General features: G+C 38.9%; 1 protein-coding gene across 3 annotated transcripts in view; it reads left to right on the forward strand.

Annotated features, from left to right (window-relative positions):
* The window catches only part of LOC143286741 (uncharacterized), a 148,351-nt gene that overhangs the window by 72,035 nt on the left and 59,681 nt on the right, over positions 1 to 16,635 (forward strand). For all 3 annotated transcript variants that reach the window (XM_076594463.1, XM_076594464.1, XM_076594465.1), the window contains 4 exons: positions 1,563 to 1,655; positions 7,013 to 7,117; positions 8,161 to 8,253; positions 14,297 to 14,422. In XM_076594463.1, coding sequence (XP_076450578.1) covers positions 1,563 to 1,655; positions 7,013 to 7,117; positions 8,161 to 8,253; positions 14,297 to 14,422 — 417 coding nt within the window. The remainder of the gene's footprint in view (positions 1 to 1,562; positions 1,656 to 7,012; positions 7,118 to 8,160; positions 8,254 to 14,296; positions 14,423 to 16,635) is intronic.

Genomic DNA, 16,635 nt, shown 5'->3' on the forward strand with positions numbered 1-16,635 from the left:
CAATGTTATATGTACTCGCCAAAATGTACCAAGTAATCTACACATACACATAAGGCTCTGGATGCTTTACAAAACACGGGATATTATATATAAGACATGAAATCAGTGTTATATGTACTCACCAAAATGTACCAAGTAATCTACACATACACATAAGGCTCTGGATGCTTTACAAAACACGGGATATTATATATAAGACATGAAATCAGTGTTATATGTACTCACCAAAATGTACCAAGTAATCTACTCATACACACAAGGCACTTTATTCAGAAAACTACTCTGGATACTATACAAAACACATGATATTATATATAAGACATGAAATCAATGTTATATATACACACCAAAATGTACCAAGTAATCTACACATACACATAAGGCTCTGGATGCTTTACAAAACACGGGATATTATATATAAGACATGAAATCAATGTTATATGTACTCACCAAAATGTACCAAGTAATCTACACATACACATAAGGCTCTGGATGCTTTACAAAACACGGGATATTATATATAAGACATGAAATCAATGTTGTATGTACTCACCAAAATGTACCAAGTAATCTACACATACACATAAGGCTCTGGATGCTTTACAAAACACAGGATATTATATATAAGACATGAAATCAATGTTGTATGTACTCACCAAAATGTACCAAGTAATCTACACATACACATAAGGCTCTGGATGCTTTACAAAACACGGGATATTATATATAAGACATGAAATCAATGTTATATGTACACACCAAAATGTACCTAGTAATCTACACATACACAAAAGGCACTCTGTTCAGAAAACTACTCTGGATGCTTTACAAAACACATGATATTATATTTAACACATGAAATCAATGTTATACGCGCACACCAAAATGTACCTAGTAATCTACACTTACACACATAAACGCTGTATTCTGTCCACAATCTACGGAAAGTCCATTACAGTGACACTTCTGGCAGCGTATTGCAGGGACTCTTTTTCCTGCAGAGTTTAGATATATAGCATTTCCAATTAGCTGGCTTAAAGGTTAAAAAAGCGGTGGTTTTATGGCACACACTTTTACTTTCTGTTAATGGAGAAATTGAAGATGGTGCCATATGTGACAGGGGAATGTCTCTGTACAGTTATTTTACACTTCGTGCTGGAAGCAGAGAAAGAATATATGTATGTGTTCAGATGTACGTGTGCGGAAACTTTTAACACTCATGCTGACTTACACATACTTGTGCACTCATGTATACAGATGTGTGCACGCATTTACACACACACAATGAAAAAAAACGGCAGACATGCTTACGCATATATGTATATAGATGTGTTGCTTGCAACCAGACACGCACGCACGCACGCACACGCGCGCGCGCACACACACACACACACACACACACACACACACACACACACACACACACACACACACAGTCCCCTCCCTCCACACTCCCCCCACCCACCCACCCCCACACACACATACATAAAGGTATGCATCCTGCATACACGCGTACGTATGTGACGAGAGAAAGTAACCACTGTGTGTACTGTGCCGGTCAGAGACGCGCTCACCGGCCTGGTCACTCACACCACCATGTCCCTCACTGCGCCGCTCGTAGCGAGCGTGCCCCCTGTGCCTGTTTCTTGGACATGGTATGACCTATGACCCCCGCCACAGCTGACCGCTGGGCTGTCCACAGCTTGCTGTGTTTGTTTATGTTTTTTTTTGTAGTTATTGTTTCCATCAGGCAGTTGTCTGTCCTTGTTGTTGTCATCCCAGAATCTGTGTGCTGGTGTGAGCTGCTTTTGTTTTTTTTTCTTTTAGGCAGTCAACTTATGGCCCCTGGTGTGGAGGATTTTTTTTTTTTTTTTTTTTTTTTTTTTTTTTTTGCCAGGCAATCGGCTATTCATGTTGCTGATGTTGCCTTGATTCTGTATATTTTGTTTCTTTCTCTTTGTATAGATATATATATATATATCTATATATATATATATGCAGCCAACCTGTGGCCCCAGAATGTGCATATCGGTGTTGAGTTTTAGCCAGACAAACAGCTATCCATGTTGCTCGTGTGGCCCTGAATCTGTATATTCTTCAACTTGAGACCCCTGAATGTGCGTATTGGTGTGGAGTTTCAGCCAGACAGTCGGCTATCCATGTTGCTGTTGTGGCCCTGAATCTGTATATCTCTCCTCCTGGTGTGCATATTTTTGCCGGTCAGACAGTTGTCTGTGAACGGTGGATAGTGGTGTCGATTTTTTTTTTTCAGACAGTCAGGTGTGTTTGGGGATCTTGAATACCAGTACAAAGTGTTGACTTTAACCCTTTGAGCCCTGAGTTCCTGAGCAATTTTAACCCTTCTGCCTGAGCTCCTGAGCCAAAATTTGCAAATAATTGGTATTTAATGTGTCACGGCAGATATAAAAAGAGTGCCCTGACCACCGCTTTACCGGTGGTAGAATAAAATGAACACTTGTAAACACTTGTGTTGTGTTTTGCTATTGGTTGACTTATATTGAAATTGATCTTTTTTATCCAAAGCACATGCACAAAACACAGTGAAAAGGTGCGGCCATGTTGGTACTATTTTGGCTGACTTCAGAATATTACGGTTTTTCTGATTGGCTCTTCAATATAAGTCCACCAGTAGCAAAACATGACACAAGTGTTTACACACCGCTCAACCGGTGGCTAGGCTTTATGTCATTTTTCTCTACCACAGGTAAAGCGGTGGTCAGGGCTCAAAGGGTTAAGCAGACAAGCCTTTGTCTGTCTGTAGTACGGTTCCTAAGTCTGTTTGCTGATGTTAAACGAATCTCTGTTTATGCCTATGATCAGCTCTTGAATTTGTCAATACAACTGATTAATGAAATACATTTCAAGAGAACTTTTATACTGTTTCAAGGTTAACAAACTTTTACATGCTCGAGATCAAATATGTGTTTGTTTCAATAATTTAAATGATTTGTTGAAGACTGGTAATGTATGGCTGAATTAAATGGATACTCAGTTCAGACACTTTTTTGTTGTTGTTTACACATGAACACAAGACCATGTGCATTCATTCACACACTGCACATTGGTACGAACAGATCAAACATCAACATTCTGACCAAAGATATACTCAATATCAGCATGAAAATGCCAGCTTGAACGATTAGAGCATCAGCATAGATATATAGAAGATCAGCGTGAAAATAACATTGACATTTGGAACATGAATATGATTATATAGAATATAAGTGTGAAAACACTATCGTTATGTGAAGTGATGGTCTAGAGGTAACATGTCCGCCTAGGAAGCGAGAGAATCTGAGCGTGCTGGTTCGAATCACGGCTCAGCTGCCGATATTTTCTCCCCCTCCACTAGACCTTGAGTGGTGGTCTGGACGCTAGGCATTCAGATGAGATGATAAATCGAGGTCCCATGTGCAGCATGCATTTAGCGCACATAAAAGAACCCACGGCAACAAGAGGGTTGTTCCTGGCAAAATTCTGTAGAAAAATCCACTTCGATAGGAAAAACAAATAAAATTGCAGGCAGGAAAAAATACAAAAAAAAAAAAAAAGAAAAAAGTGTGGCGCGACACGCCCTCCCTGGGAGAGCAGCCCAAATTTCATGCAGAGAAATATGTTGTGATAAAAAGAAATACAAATACAAAATAACAATGACACACAGAACACCCATGTCAGGACACTGAACATCCATATGAACGCAGTCAGTACTAAAGAGATTTATTGATTTAAAACACACACACACACACACACACACAAAATGTTTGACTGCACCCTGTTGTGTGCTATTTATGGAGTGAGTTCAGTGTACAGTAATATATCTCCTGTGTGAGGTGTGCTGTGCATCAGTGCCTGAGTGCTGTGTAGTGTGTATGTGTATCCACATGCTCTTGTAAACGTGTTGGTGTTGCGATTTTTCATGTGTTGTGTAGTGTGTATATCCTCATGGTCTTTATGTGTGTTGGTGTTGTGATTTTTACCAAACTAGGTATTGAATTTGAAGTGCTACAGTGTGTGTGTGTGTGTCTTTTACCTTCCATTTTCATTTGGTTATACTTCGTCTGAGTTTTTGTCTATACCTGTGGAAACTATGTGTATCAGTGTGTGTGTGTGTGTGTTTGCGCATGTGTGAGCGTGCATGTGTAGGTTTGCGAACATGCATTTACTTGAACATGCTTCTGATGTTTGAAGCATGTGATACTTGACAAGAACACTCAACCAGCACAACACAAAAATGTGATGTGACCGTTTTTTTTTCATTTCTAGTATTTTTACTGTACTTGTCTGTGAAAGCATATAAACATTTTACAAACATATGTTACTTTAAAGAGATATTTTACGTAAATATCTATGAACACCTAAATTTCCATAAACACTAACTAATCGGAATTGATCCACATGAAAAATGGCACTATGTTTTTTTCAAAATATGTTATTGATTGTTTAATGATATACAAGAAAAAAGAAAATATTCAGGCCAAGACCATTTTTATCTCTTGCACGTAATGTTTCTAATGATCCTTAAGTTAAATCTAAAGAAAGGGTGTGCATTTCAAAAGTAAAGCATAATGAAATATTTAATTTTATTTCCTTGTGTGAATGTATGTGGTATATAGTCGTCAATTTAACTTTGGCTTCTTTCCGTTCAACGTTATATTAAGTGTGTGGCGTGTGTATGACTGTGTGTGTGTGTGCGTGTGTGTGTGGGGTGGGGTGGGGGATTGGAGGGGGGGGGGGGAGGGTTGTGTGAATGTGTGTGTGTGTGTGTATTTAAAGTGGAAATGATAATTCATTTATATAATCATAACCACATACATGCTTGATGCTGACTACAGCTTTTTATTTGCTGTTGTTGTTTGAATCTGGCAGATGCTGTTGCAGTGTCGTGTGTGTACATGATGTAGACATGGAGTTTTTAGTGTGTGATCATTTTTTGTTTCCTTGTTGCCTGTTGTGCTTGCGGGTGATGATAGTGTTGTCAGTGAAGTTTGTGCAGTAGGATTTGCACCTGTAGGAAGTTTCTGTTTTTTATTTAATTTTTTCTTGTTCTATGTCGGGGGGTGGCGATGCGGGGGGTTCATAAACCAGCAGTACAAAAGTGTACAGGTGCTGTGTTTGTTAAAAAGAGGATATGATAGAATGTTGGTCAGTGTTGTTGTGTCCATCGTAACAAATCTGGAAATAGACATTATTGGATATGCGCGTAACTAGTCATTCGGGTGAGACGATAAACCGAGGTCCCGTGTGCAGCTTGCACTTAGCGCACGTAAAAGAACCCACGGCAACAAAAGGGTTGTTCCTGGCAAAATTCTGTAGAAAAATCCACATCGATAGGAAAAACAAATAAAACTGCATGCAGGAAAAAATACAAAAAAAAAAAAGGGTGGTGCTGTAGTGTAGCGACGCGCTCTCCCTGGGGAGAGCAGCCCGAATTTCACACAGAGAAATCTGTTGTGATAAAAAGAAATACAAATGCAAATACAAGCGCAGAGAATATAAAGACTTGCCGTAAGTGAAGAGCGAAGCGAAACTGTCATCCTCTGATCAATTGTGATGTTCGTATGCGCAAGCTATACATAAGCACACTCCTTAACACACACACACACACACACACACACACACCAAACATAAAAGGTGTGAAGTGTCTTCAGGACTTCATGTATTCGGCAGATGGGTTGTGGGTTCTAAGTGTTTGGCTATCAGTGTTGTGTGCCGTATGTTTGACTAAATAATGACCACATTTTATTTGAAGCTCAACACGCACACGCACACACACACACACACACACACACACACACAGAGTGTTGTGTGCCGTATGTTTGACTAAATAATGACCACATTTTATTTGAAGCTCAACACACACACACACACGCACGCACACACACACACACACACACACACACACACACACACACACAGAGTGTTGTGTGCCGTATGTTTGACTAAATAATGACCACATTTTATTTGAAGCTCAACACACGCACACGCACGCACACACACACACACACAGACACACACACACACACACACACACACACACAGTGTTGTGTGCCGTATGTTTGACTAAATAATGACCACATTTTATTTGAAGCTCAACACACAAACACACGCGCGCGCACGCACACACACACACACACACACACACACACACACTCACAGAGAGAGCTAGGATTTTATATTATTCAGTTCTAAACATACCAGAACTATACCACAAAAACCAGACCCCGACAACCCACAGACACACATCGGACATGCTGATCACTGACACATGCCACAGCACGATATTTTGTTCTATGAGGTGTTTTCTTTTCTTTATCCCCCCCCTACCCCTCCCTCACTGTTTATTTGAGCTGTTTTCTGCTCAAGAGTGTGTGTGTGTGTGTGTGCGTGTGTGTGTGTGTGTGTGTGTATAGTGATTTTTGTGGGCGTGGCTGCATGTGAATGGATGGGTGCCATGGCACTGAGAATAGATTTACTTAATTAATAGAAATGAGCTATACAAATGTCATTCATTCATTCATTCATTCTTCTTCTTTTTCTTCTTGTTATTGTTATTATTATTATCGTCATCATCATCATCGTTGTTGCTTTTTTTTTTTTTTTAATTATTATTATTATTATTAGTGTTTTTTTTTGGTTTTTTTAATTGTTATCATCATCATTATCATTTTTGTTGTTGTTGTTGTTGTTCTTGTTGTTCTCCTTCTTCTTCTTCTACTTCTTCTTCTTCTTATTATTGTTGTTGTTGTTATTGCAGTTGTTTTATTGTTGTTGTCTTCTTCTTCTTCTTCATCTACTTGTGCTTCATTGTATTGTGATCATTATTATTATTACCATTGTTATTACTATTACTATTATTGTTATCATTATTCTTATTATTGTTTTTGTTATTATTGCTGTTTCAATTATAATTTTTACTACTACTACTACTACTACTAATACTGCTACTACTACCACTACTACCATACCAAATCATGGTATGTTGTGCTCACAGCCTCTGAAGAAGAAGAAGAAGCTGAAGACGAGGAAGGACCGCGACCGAGTGAGACAGCCAGCGCCCTCTGAGGACGCCAAGAAACCCAGCGCCACCTCACAGGCAGTACGTAGCTCTCGCTTCCTGTTTGTGTCAGTGTTGAGTTCACCGTCATTTAGTGTTGGGTTCACCGTCATTTAGTGTTGGATTCACTGTCATTTAGTGTTGGATTCACAGTTATTGGATTCACCGTCATTTAGTGTTGGATTCACAGTCATTGGATTCACCGTCATTTAGTGTTGGATTCACCATCATTTAGTGTTGGATTCACCATCATTTAGTGTTGGATTCAATTAGTGTTGGATTCACCGTCATTCAGTGTTGGATTCGCCGTCATTTAGTGTTGGATTCACTGTCATTTAGAGTTGGATTCATTTAGTGTTGGATTCACTATCATTTAGTGTTGGATTCAATTAGTGTTGGATTCACTGTCATTTAGTGTTGGATTTACTGTCATTTAGTGTTGGATTCAATTAGTGTTGGATTCACCATCATTTAGTCTTGGATTCACCATTATTTAGTGTTGGATTCACTGTCACTTAGTGTTGGATTCAATTAGTGTTGGATTCACTGTCATTTAGTGTTGGATTCACTGTCATTTAGTGTTGGATTCACTGTCATTCATATTTCCAAGGGATTTTTATTTTATTATTTATTTTATTTATTTATTTTTTTAAACGTTATGTTCAATGAGCACAATGTTCCAATGTGGTACAAAATGTGTGTGAAGTTATTCTGAGAAGTATAGCAGACATCACAGTTTGGTTATTTTCATACACACATGTCATGTACAATCACTATATACATACACATATCATATGAATAAATATATACACACACATGTACATACACACACATGTCATATAAATAAATATACACACACACATGTACATACACACACACACATGTCATGCAAGTCAATACATACAAACACACAAGCACAAGAAGCCACAGTACTATTGTCAAGTCAGCATCCACTGCTAAAAAGGCATGTCCTTTAAAAACAAGGTTTCTACTACTGCTCTACGGTAACAGTTGAGCGGTTAAGTGGCAATGACCGTGGTAGAGAAGAACCCGAGCTTTTCTGACATGAAAACTGACCGACACAGGAGGAAAAAGCCGGGAGAGCAGCAGAGGGCGCCACTGGCAAGGGAGACAAGGTAGGCACGGGACACACCCCATCGGGGAAAGCGGCGGAAAAGGTGGGTGGAGCTTTTCATGTCGACAGGCCCGGCGTGGCGTGGGGTGCTGTGCCGTGCATGCAGTGCTGTGCAGTGCTGCAGAGTGATGTGTGAAGCACCAGTGCCACTGACCGTGTGTGCTGATGGCAGTACTAAACTCACCCTGCACTTGACTTGATACACTGTGTGTGGGCTTTTTTTCTGTACGCTGAGAAAGAGCTCCCTTTGGCTGATGTTGGCTTCCATAGCGTTGCGCCTTGGTTGTCAGCGGGTGGGTGGATGATGAACCGCCCTCTTTGCGTGTGGTGATCAGAAAGCAGTGTGATGCAGTGAGCTGTGGTGGATGTGTTGACTCAGCCAGCAGCAAGACAAATTTTCTTTTTATTTCTGAGGATGATAGATTAGCAATTTTGTGCTCTTCTTTTTTGACTCACTTGTGTAAACAAAGTGAGTCTATGTTTTAACCCGGTGTTCGGTTGTCTGTGTGTGTGTGTGTGTGTGTGTGTGTGTCCATGTGTCTGTGTGTGTGTGTGTCCGTGGTAAACTTTAACATTGACATTTTCTCTGCAAATACTTTGTCAGTTGACACCAAATTTGGCTTAAAAATAGGAAAAATTCAGTTCTTTCCAGTCATCTTGTTTAAAACAATATTGCACCTATGGGATGGGCACAAAAAAATAAAGAATGAAGCCTAATTATATGCAAACTGCATTTACTGTTAGATATATATATTTTTTTGTATTCTCTAAACTTGACACTTTGATCTGATATTCTGACCCAACAGCTAGAGCAGTCATTATTATCTTTTTTGTTCAAACAGGAACTTCTTTTGCTAAGCATGGAATTTTTATTTATTTTGCAAACGTTTTGGTGCAGATAGTAAAAAAGGGAAATTACTCTGTAATGCTAGGGGAGTTAATTTGCTTTAAACTGATCTTTCTCATCTTAAACATTACATTTTGAAATTATACTCAGTACATAAAAAGCTTGGATTTTTTTTTAAGTGTATCACAAGTGAGTCTTGAAGGCCTTGCCTCTCTTGTTTTCTGTACGCTGAGAAAGAGCTCCCTTTGGCTGATCGCGGCTTCCATAGCGTTGTGCCTTGGTTGTCAGCGGGTGGGTGGATGATGAACCGCCCTCTTTGCGTGTGGTGATCAGAAAGCAGTGTGATGCAGTGAGCTGTGGTAGATGTGTTGACTCTGACAGCAACAAGACAAATTTTCTTTTTATTTCTGAGGATGATAGATTAGCAATTTTGTGCTCTTCTTTTTTGACTCACTTGTGTAAACAAAGTGAGTCTATGTTTTAACCCGGTGTTCGGTTGTCTGTGTGTGTGTGTGTGTGTGTGTGTGTGTCCGTGTGTCTGTGTGTGTGTGTGTCCGTGGTAAACTTTAACATTGACATTTTCTCTGCAAATACTTTGTCAGTTGACACCAAATTTGGCATAAAAACAGGAAAAATTCAGTTCTTTCCAGTCATCTTGTTTAAAACAATATTGCACCTCTGGGATGGGCACAAAAAAATAAAGAATGAAGCCTAATTATATGCAAACTGCATTTACTGTTATATTTATATTTTTTGTATTCTCTAAACTTGGCACTTTGATCTGATATTCTGACCCAACAGCTAGAGCAGTCATTATTATCATTTTTTGTTCAAACAGGAACTTCTTTTGCTAAGCATGGAATTTTTATTTATTTTGCAAACGTTTTGGTGCAGATAGTAAAAAAGGGAAATTACTCTGTAATGCTAGGGGAGTTAATTTGCTTTAAACTGATCTTTCTCATCTTAAACATTACATTTTGAAATTATACTCAGTACATAAAAAGCTTGGATTTTTTTTAAGTGTATCACAAGTGAGTCTTGAAGGCCTTGCCTCTCTTGTTTTCTGTACGCTGAGAAAGAGCTCCCTTTGGCTGATCGCGGCTTCCATAGCGTTGTGCCTTGGTTGTCAGCGGGTGGGTGGATGATGAACCGCCCTCTTTGCGTGTGGTGATCAGAAAGCAGTGTGATGCAGTGAGCTGTGGTGGATGTGTTGACTCAGCCAGCAACAAGGCAAATTTTCTTTTTATTTCTGAGGATGATATATTAGCAATTTTGTGCTCTTCTTTTTTTCTTTTTTTTCTTTTTTTTTTTTCATCCAGTGCCCCTGATACATAGGGTCTATCCTTCGTAATGTTTCAAGGCAATATCAGAAGTATGTACATGGAAAATAGGTCTGACATAAACAGTGTATTGTTAAGGCATTAAGGTCTGACATAAACAGCGTATTGTTAAGGCATTAAGTTCTGACATAAACAGTGTATTGTTAAGGCATTAAGGTCTGACATAAACAGTGTATTGTTAAGGCATTAAGTTCTGACATAAACAGCGTATTGTTAAGGCATTAAGTTCTGACATAAACAGCATATTGTTAAGGCATTTAATCCTGATATTAACAGTGTATTGTTAAGGCATTAAGTTCTGACATTAACAGTGTATTGTTAAGGCATTAAGTTCTGACATTAACAGTGTATTGTTAAGGCATTAAGTTCTGACATAAACAGCATTTTGTTAAGGCATTTAGTTCTGACATAAACAGCGTAATGTTAAGGCATTTAATCCTGATATTAACAGTGTATTGTTAAGGCATTAAGTTCTGACATTAACAGTGTATTGTTAAGGCATTAAGTTCTGACATTAACAGTGTATTGTTAAGGCATTAAGTTCTGACATAAACAGTGTATTGTTAAGGCATTAAGTTCTGACATAAACAGCGTATTGTTAAGGCATTAAGTTCTGACATAAACAGTGTATTGTTAAGGCATTAAGTTCTGACATAAACAGCATATTGTTAAGGCATTAAGTTCTGACATAAACAGCATATTGTTAAGGCATTAAGTTCTGACATTAACAGCATATTGTTAAGGCATTAAGTTCTGACATTAACAGTGTATTGTTAAGGCATTAAGTTCTGACATTAACAGTGTATTGTTAAGGCATTAAGTTCTGACATAAACAGCGTATTATTAAGGCATTAAATTCTGACATAAACAGCATATTGTTAAGGCATTAAGTTCTGACATAAACAGCGTATTGTTAAGGCATTTAATCCTGATATTAACATTGTATTGTTAAGGCATTAAGGTCTGACATTAACAGTGTATTGTTAAGGCATTAAGTTCTGACATAAACAGCGTATTGTTAAGGCATTAACTTCTGACATAAACAGCATATTGTTAAGGCATTAAGTTCTGACATAAACAGCATATTGTTAAGGCATTAAGTTCTGACATAAACAGTGTATTGTTAAGGCATTAAGTTCTGACATAAACAGCGTATTGTTAAGGCATTAAGTTCTGACATAAACAGCGTATTGTTAAGGCATTAAGTTCTGACATAAACAGTGTATTGTTAAGGCATTAAGTTCTGACATAAACAGCATATTGTTAAGGCATTAAGTTCTGACATAAACAGTGTATTGTTAAGGCATTAAGTTCTGACATAAACAGCGTATTGTTAAGGCATTTAGTTCTGACATAAACAGTGTATTGTTAAGGCATTAAGTTCTGACATAAACAGTGTATTGTTAAGGCATAGAAAATACACAATTCCCCACAAAATAACATAGTATGCCTGTGCGTGAAGGAGAAAGGGAAGGAAGAAGGTAAGGGAGGAAGAGATACGAAGAGGAGAGAGAGAGAGGAAGAGAGAGAGAGAGAAGAACAAGAACAAGAACAAAACTTTAATCTCCAGGCCTCCGGCCCCTAGAAAGACGTCAAAAGTACACAATATGGTGATCACACAGCGACAACTAAATGTAAAATACGTCCTAACTTAAACCTGTAGAACAAAAGTGCTTCTTGTGCATAGTAAATTAATTCTAACTTTCATCATTGTTGTCACAGAATTCCTGTCGTATCTTCAGGGCATTAAATATATAAACGCAGAGTTTACGAATACTGTAAACAGAACCATTCTTCAGCAAGTGGAGAGAGAGAACTCAGAACTCAGAACTCAGAAAGTTTAATGTACATCGGCCTTGGGCCACAATACAATGGGGAAGGGTGGATCGGTGAGGTTGCATATAACATTGTGTTATCCATAGCAACAACAACAACAAGTACAAACTGAATGAATATATACTTAAACAATGTGCCCATCATATAGACATTTGTTTTTATATAGTATTTCACCATGCTTGATCACTGACTGCAGATTAACTTTTTCCTTGCATTGATAGCATGGAAAATATATCTTGATACATTATGTCTGTGATTGAAATTTGTTGCTCCAAGTAACACATGCAAGGGGAGTCTAGCCGATTCTTTTAATATTCTCTTTCTTAAATCTTCATATACGATGCAGTTGAATAAAAAGTGCTGCTCGTTCTCAACTTCATCCCTACAAAATGGGCATGCTCTGTCCTGATCTGAATGACTGTATCGATGTGCATTGTTGTTGAGTGGTAGAACATGAGAGAGAGAGAGAGAGAGAGAGGATGAGAGGGAGAGAGGGAGGGAAGGAGGAAGGAAGGAAAGGTAGAATATCCTAGCTCTCTGCGCTTCTGTAGCAGCGAGGTATTTGTGGCTGAACCGACCATCCGCAGGGCAGCAGTCTGTGTGTGGCGGAGGTCACTTCACTGCACGGTCACAGCTCTGTTGGGCTGTTGCAGCGTCTTTTTTCTGGGGATCCATACAACTTCCATTCACATTTTTCACCAATTTCTCTTCACCTTCTCTGTAGCTGTTGGTTGTTTCAGGAACCTTCTCCACCTTAAATGCTCAGCTGTAAGATTGGGGACTCTGTGTGTGTGTGTGTGTGTGTGTGTGTGTGTGTAGACAGCTTTGTTTGCAACATGCTGAAATGGTTGTTTTTTGTTGTTGTTGTTTTTTTGTGGGAGGGTAGGGAGGAGAGGGGTGGCAGTAGACATTTTCAAAAATTGCTCACGTTGGTCACTGGTTAATTGGGTGGAAAGGAGGGTCTGTAGACTGTGATGGTCTGTGTAGTTTAGTGTAGTGTAGTGTAGTTTGGTTTGGTGTAATTTGGTTTAATTTGGTGTTAGTTTAGTTTGTTGTAGTATAGTTTGTGAAATTTTATAGATTTTATCATCTCAAGTGTGGTTTATTATTTGGAGTGTGTGTGTGATTGTGTGTGTGTGTGTGTGTGTGTGAGAGAGAGAGAAAGAGAGAGAGTTTGTGTGTGTGTGTGTGTGTGTGTGTGTGTGTGTGTGTGTGTGTGTGTGTGTGTGTGTGTGTGTGTTGGTCTGTTGATTGGCTGATTTATTTACACTTGTATTTTCATACGCTGACCATCTCAAAAATGTAAATAAAACAACAAGAAATGGGTCAAAATTGTCACTAATGCTATAACAGATTAAAAAAAAAAGTCAAAGATTTGGGGACATTTCATGGAAAGAAGAGGGAAAGAGAATTTTTTTTTTTTCTCACTGGATCAGTTTGCCCCTGTACATTTACTATTATATGTCTGTATTTCACCGTGGCCCCTTCTCATTGAGAGACACACGTGCATACTCATGCCCACATAAACCGGCAATGGCACGCACCAGCACAAATGCAGGCATACCCACACAAACACACACCCATACACTGACACACCCAAACCCACTACACACCCACCCAAACCTACCCACACCCACACGTACACAACACACATGCACACTCGCAGAAATAAGTACTCTCATACATTCTGATTTATTTGTCTATCTTTCGCTTTCCTGGATTATAAAATAACGCACATAGAGACAGTGGCAGTGAAATACCACCATTTTGCTGGCGTTTTTCATTATTTGTTTTTGTAGTCGTAGTTTCATCTGCCTATTAACAGCTTTTTTTAATATTTCATATCAATATCAAAGCATCAGAGTTATTAACAGCTTCATTATTTAACCATTGTATAAATATCTTTTTATGTTATATCAGTATCAAAGTTTGAACTGAGTATTTTGCACACTTGAACACGTTCTGATCTCACCTTGATGTATTGAGGCAGGTTATCATGGCCTGTCTCCGTGTTGTGCTCGCACGTGTGGATTGGCACTTACCTCACCCTTGCTGCCCAACAGGTGGCGCCACTGCCCTTTCGCTACAGCTCCAACGCAAGCAAACGGCCCCGCTCCAATGACGAACGCACTAACAGCGGCATTCCTATTTTTGTGCAGGAGCGCTATGAAGAAAAGCAACAAAAACGAGTGAGTTAGACAGACGCTCTTTTAATACGGCTTGCCTTGGCATTGAACACTGAAAACATCACTGCTCACTTGACAAATGGCAGTCTGTAAAGACTTTAAGGAGGAGGAAAATTGATAGAAGTAGAAATGGAGTTGGATTTATTACATTTTTACATAAAGCAGGTTCTAAGCCTAAGGCGGAAATGAGTAAAAATAGAAATGAGACATTATCAAAATCAGACATAAAGCATGCCTATTAACATACAGGGTAAATGATGGAAAATAGATATGAGGCAAATTAGAGCAGAAAGAGTGCAAAATGTCAAAGCTGGAGAGGATGAGAAAATGAGGAAAATGGCAAATTTCACTGTAGCTTCAGCAGACAAGCGTTTAAGAATCACACAGATGTGCTTCCAGTGAAGTCTAGCTCACTGTATGGTCTCTTCCGGTCATGCATTGTGGCTTTGATGCTAACAGAAAACGTTTGTTTCCATCTTTCTGATTTTCTAGACTGTATGTCCGTTCTTTTTTTCGTGTACACCATGATGTCTTTCTTTTACTTTCATCTCTGATTTTTATTTTGGAAGTTTTGCATCACTGAATGATAGATTCTGAAACATCTTGTTTGTGAACGCGTTTATTTTTTATTTTCTTCTGATGGAACTTTTATTTAATCTGGAGAGAATATCTTCCACAAAAGGTCAGCTCCTTGTAATTTTTTTTAACCAGGATAGACGAACAGTGTGGTTGTTCAGGGGTGTGTTAGTTTAAAGCACTGTCATTTGCCTTGTGAGCAGGAGATGTATGTGTGTCTGTTTCGAGTGAGGTTTGATTAATGAGGTGTATGTGTATGTGTATCTGTTTTGAGTGAGGTATGATTAACATGTGAAGCCTGTTGGATCATTTGTAACAGTTCCTTTGGGATGCTTTTGGGGGAACTTATTATGATTGGTGTGCTATTTGTGGAGGTTTTTTGTTTGTTTGTTTGTTGTTGTTGTTTTTGTTGTGTTTCTTTTGATCACATGATTCAGTGCAAAGAAGATAATGGGTTGGAAAGTGGGATTTCAGTGAATTTCTTATAATTTAGACTATGAAATATTTGTATTGGCATTATACCAAAGCGCATTTTGTATGTATTATTATTTCTGGGACTGAGACAATATTTTTTTTGTGTGTGAATCTGTCTGGTATACAGACACCTTAATGATGCCATTGTCTCTGTCTGTTTGTCGGTCTCTCTGTCCATATGCAGCCTGTATGATTTGAATTATCACTCAAATTTTCAAAAACACTTCATTAAAGCATACCTGCTTCAAGGAAGGAGTCCAGTCTGTGAAATCTGTATATTCACTCACATAAGTTTTTCACTGGAAGAGACACTCCAGAACAGTTGAAATGATCGAAAATATGTGGTCTGATGACACACAAACACACACACTTAGATGCGCACATGCATGCACACACACACGCATGTGCCCACACACACACGCACGCGCACACACACAGACACACACACACACACACACCACACACATACATACACACACACACACACACACCACACACATACACACACACACACACACACACACACACACACACACACCTTACACACACACACACCACACACACACACACACACACACACACACACACACACCTCACACACACACACACACACCACACACACACACACACACACACACACACACACACACACACCACACACACACACCACACACACACACACACACATACCACACACACACACCACACACACACACAACTCACTGATATTTGCTATCAGACATATGTTGCATGATTTAGGATTTTTTCTTGTTGCTTTTTGTTTGTTTTTTTTGTTTTTTTGTTTTTTACAGTTGCAATATAAATGAATACATGTCCTTTCTCTCTTTCTGGCTTTCACTCTTTCTCCTCCTCTGCCTTTCTTTGTCTCAGTTTATATCTTTCTCTGTTTCTCTCTGTCTGTCTGTCTGTGTGTGTCTCTCACTCTCTTTCTGTCTGTATCTGTGTCTGTGTCTGTCTGTGTCTGTCTGTCTCTCTCTTTCACGCTAAACCTTTGCTGGCTTAACTTCATTGGCGTCCTGTGGCTCAGAGGATTACACAGATATTGTTACAAAGCAACGTGTCATTCTGAACAGTTGTGCCCATTGTGCAAGGAATCAAGAGAGGATGAAGTTCACTTTGTTTTAAAATGCCCCGTGTTGACTGAC

Source organism: Babylonia areolata, chromosome 10 (genome assembly GCF_041734735.1).
Source record: "Babylonia areolata isolate BAREFJ2019XMU chromosome 10, ASM4173473v1, whole genome shotgun sequence".
Taxonomy (NCBI): Eukaryota; Metazoa; Mollusca; class Gastropoda; order Neogastropoda; family Buccinidae; genus Babylonia; species Babylonia areolata.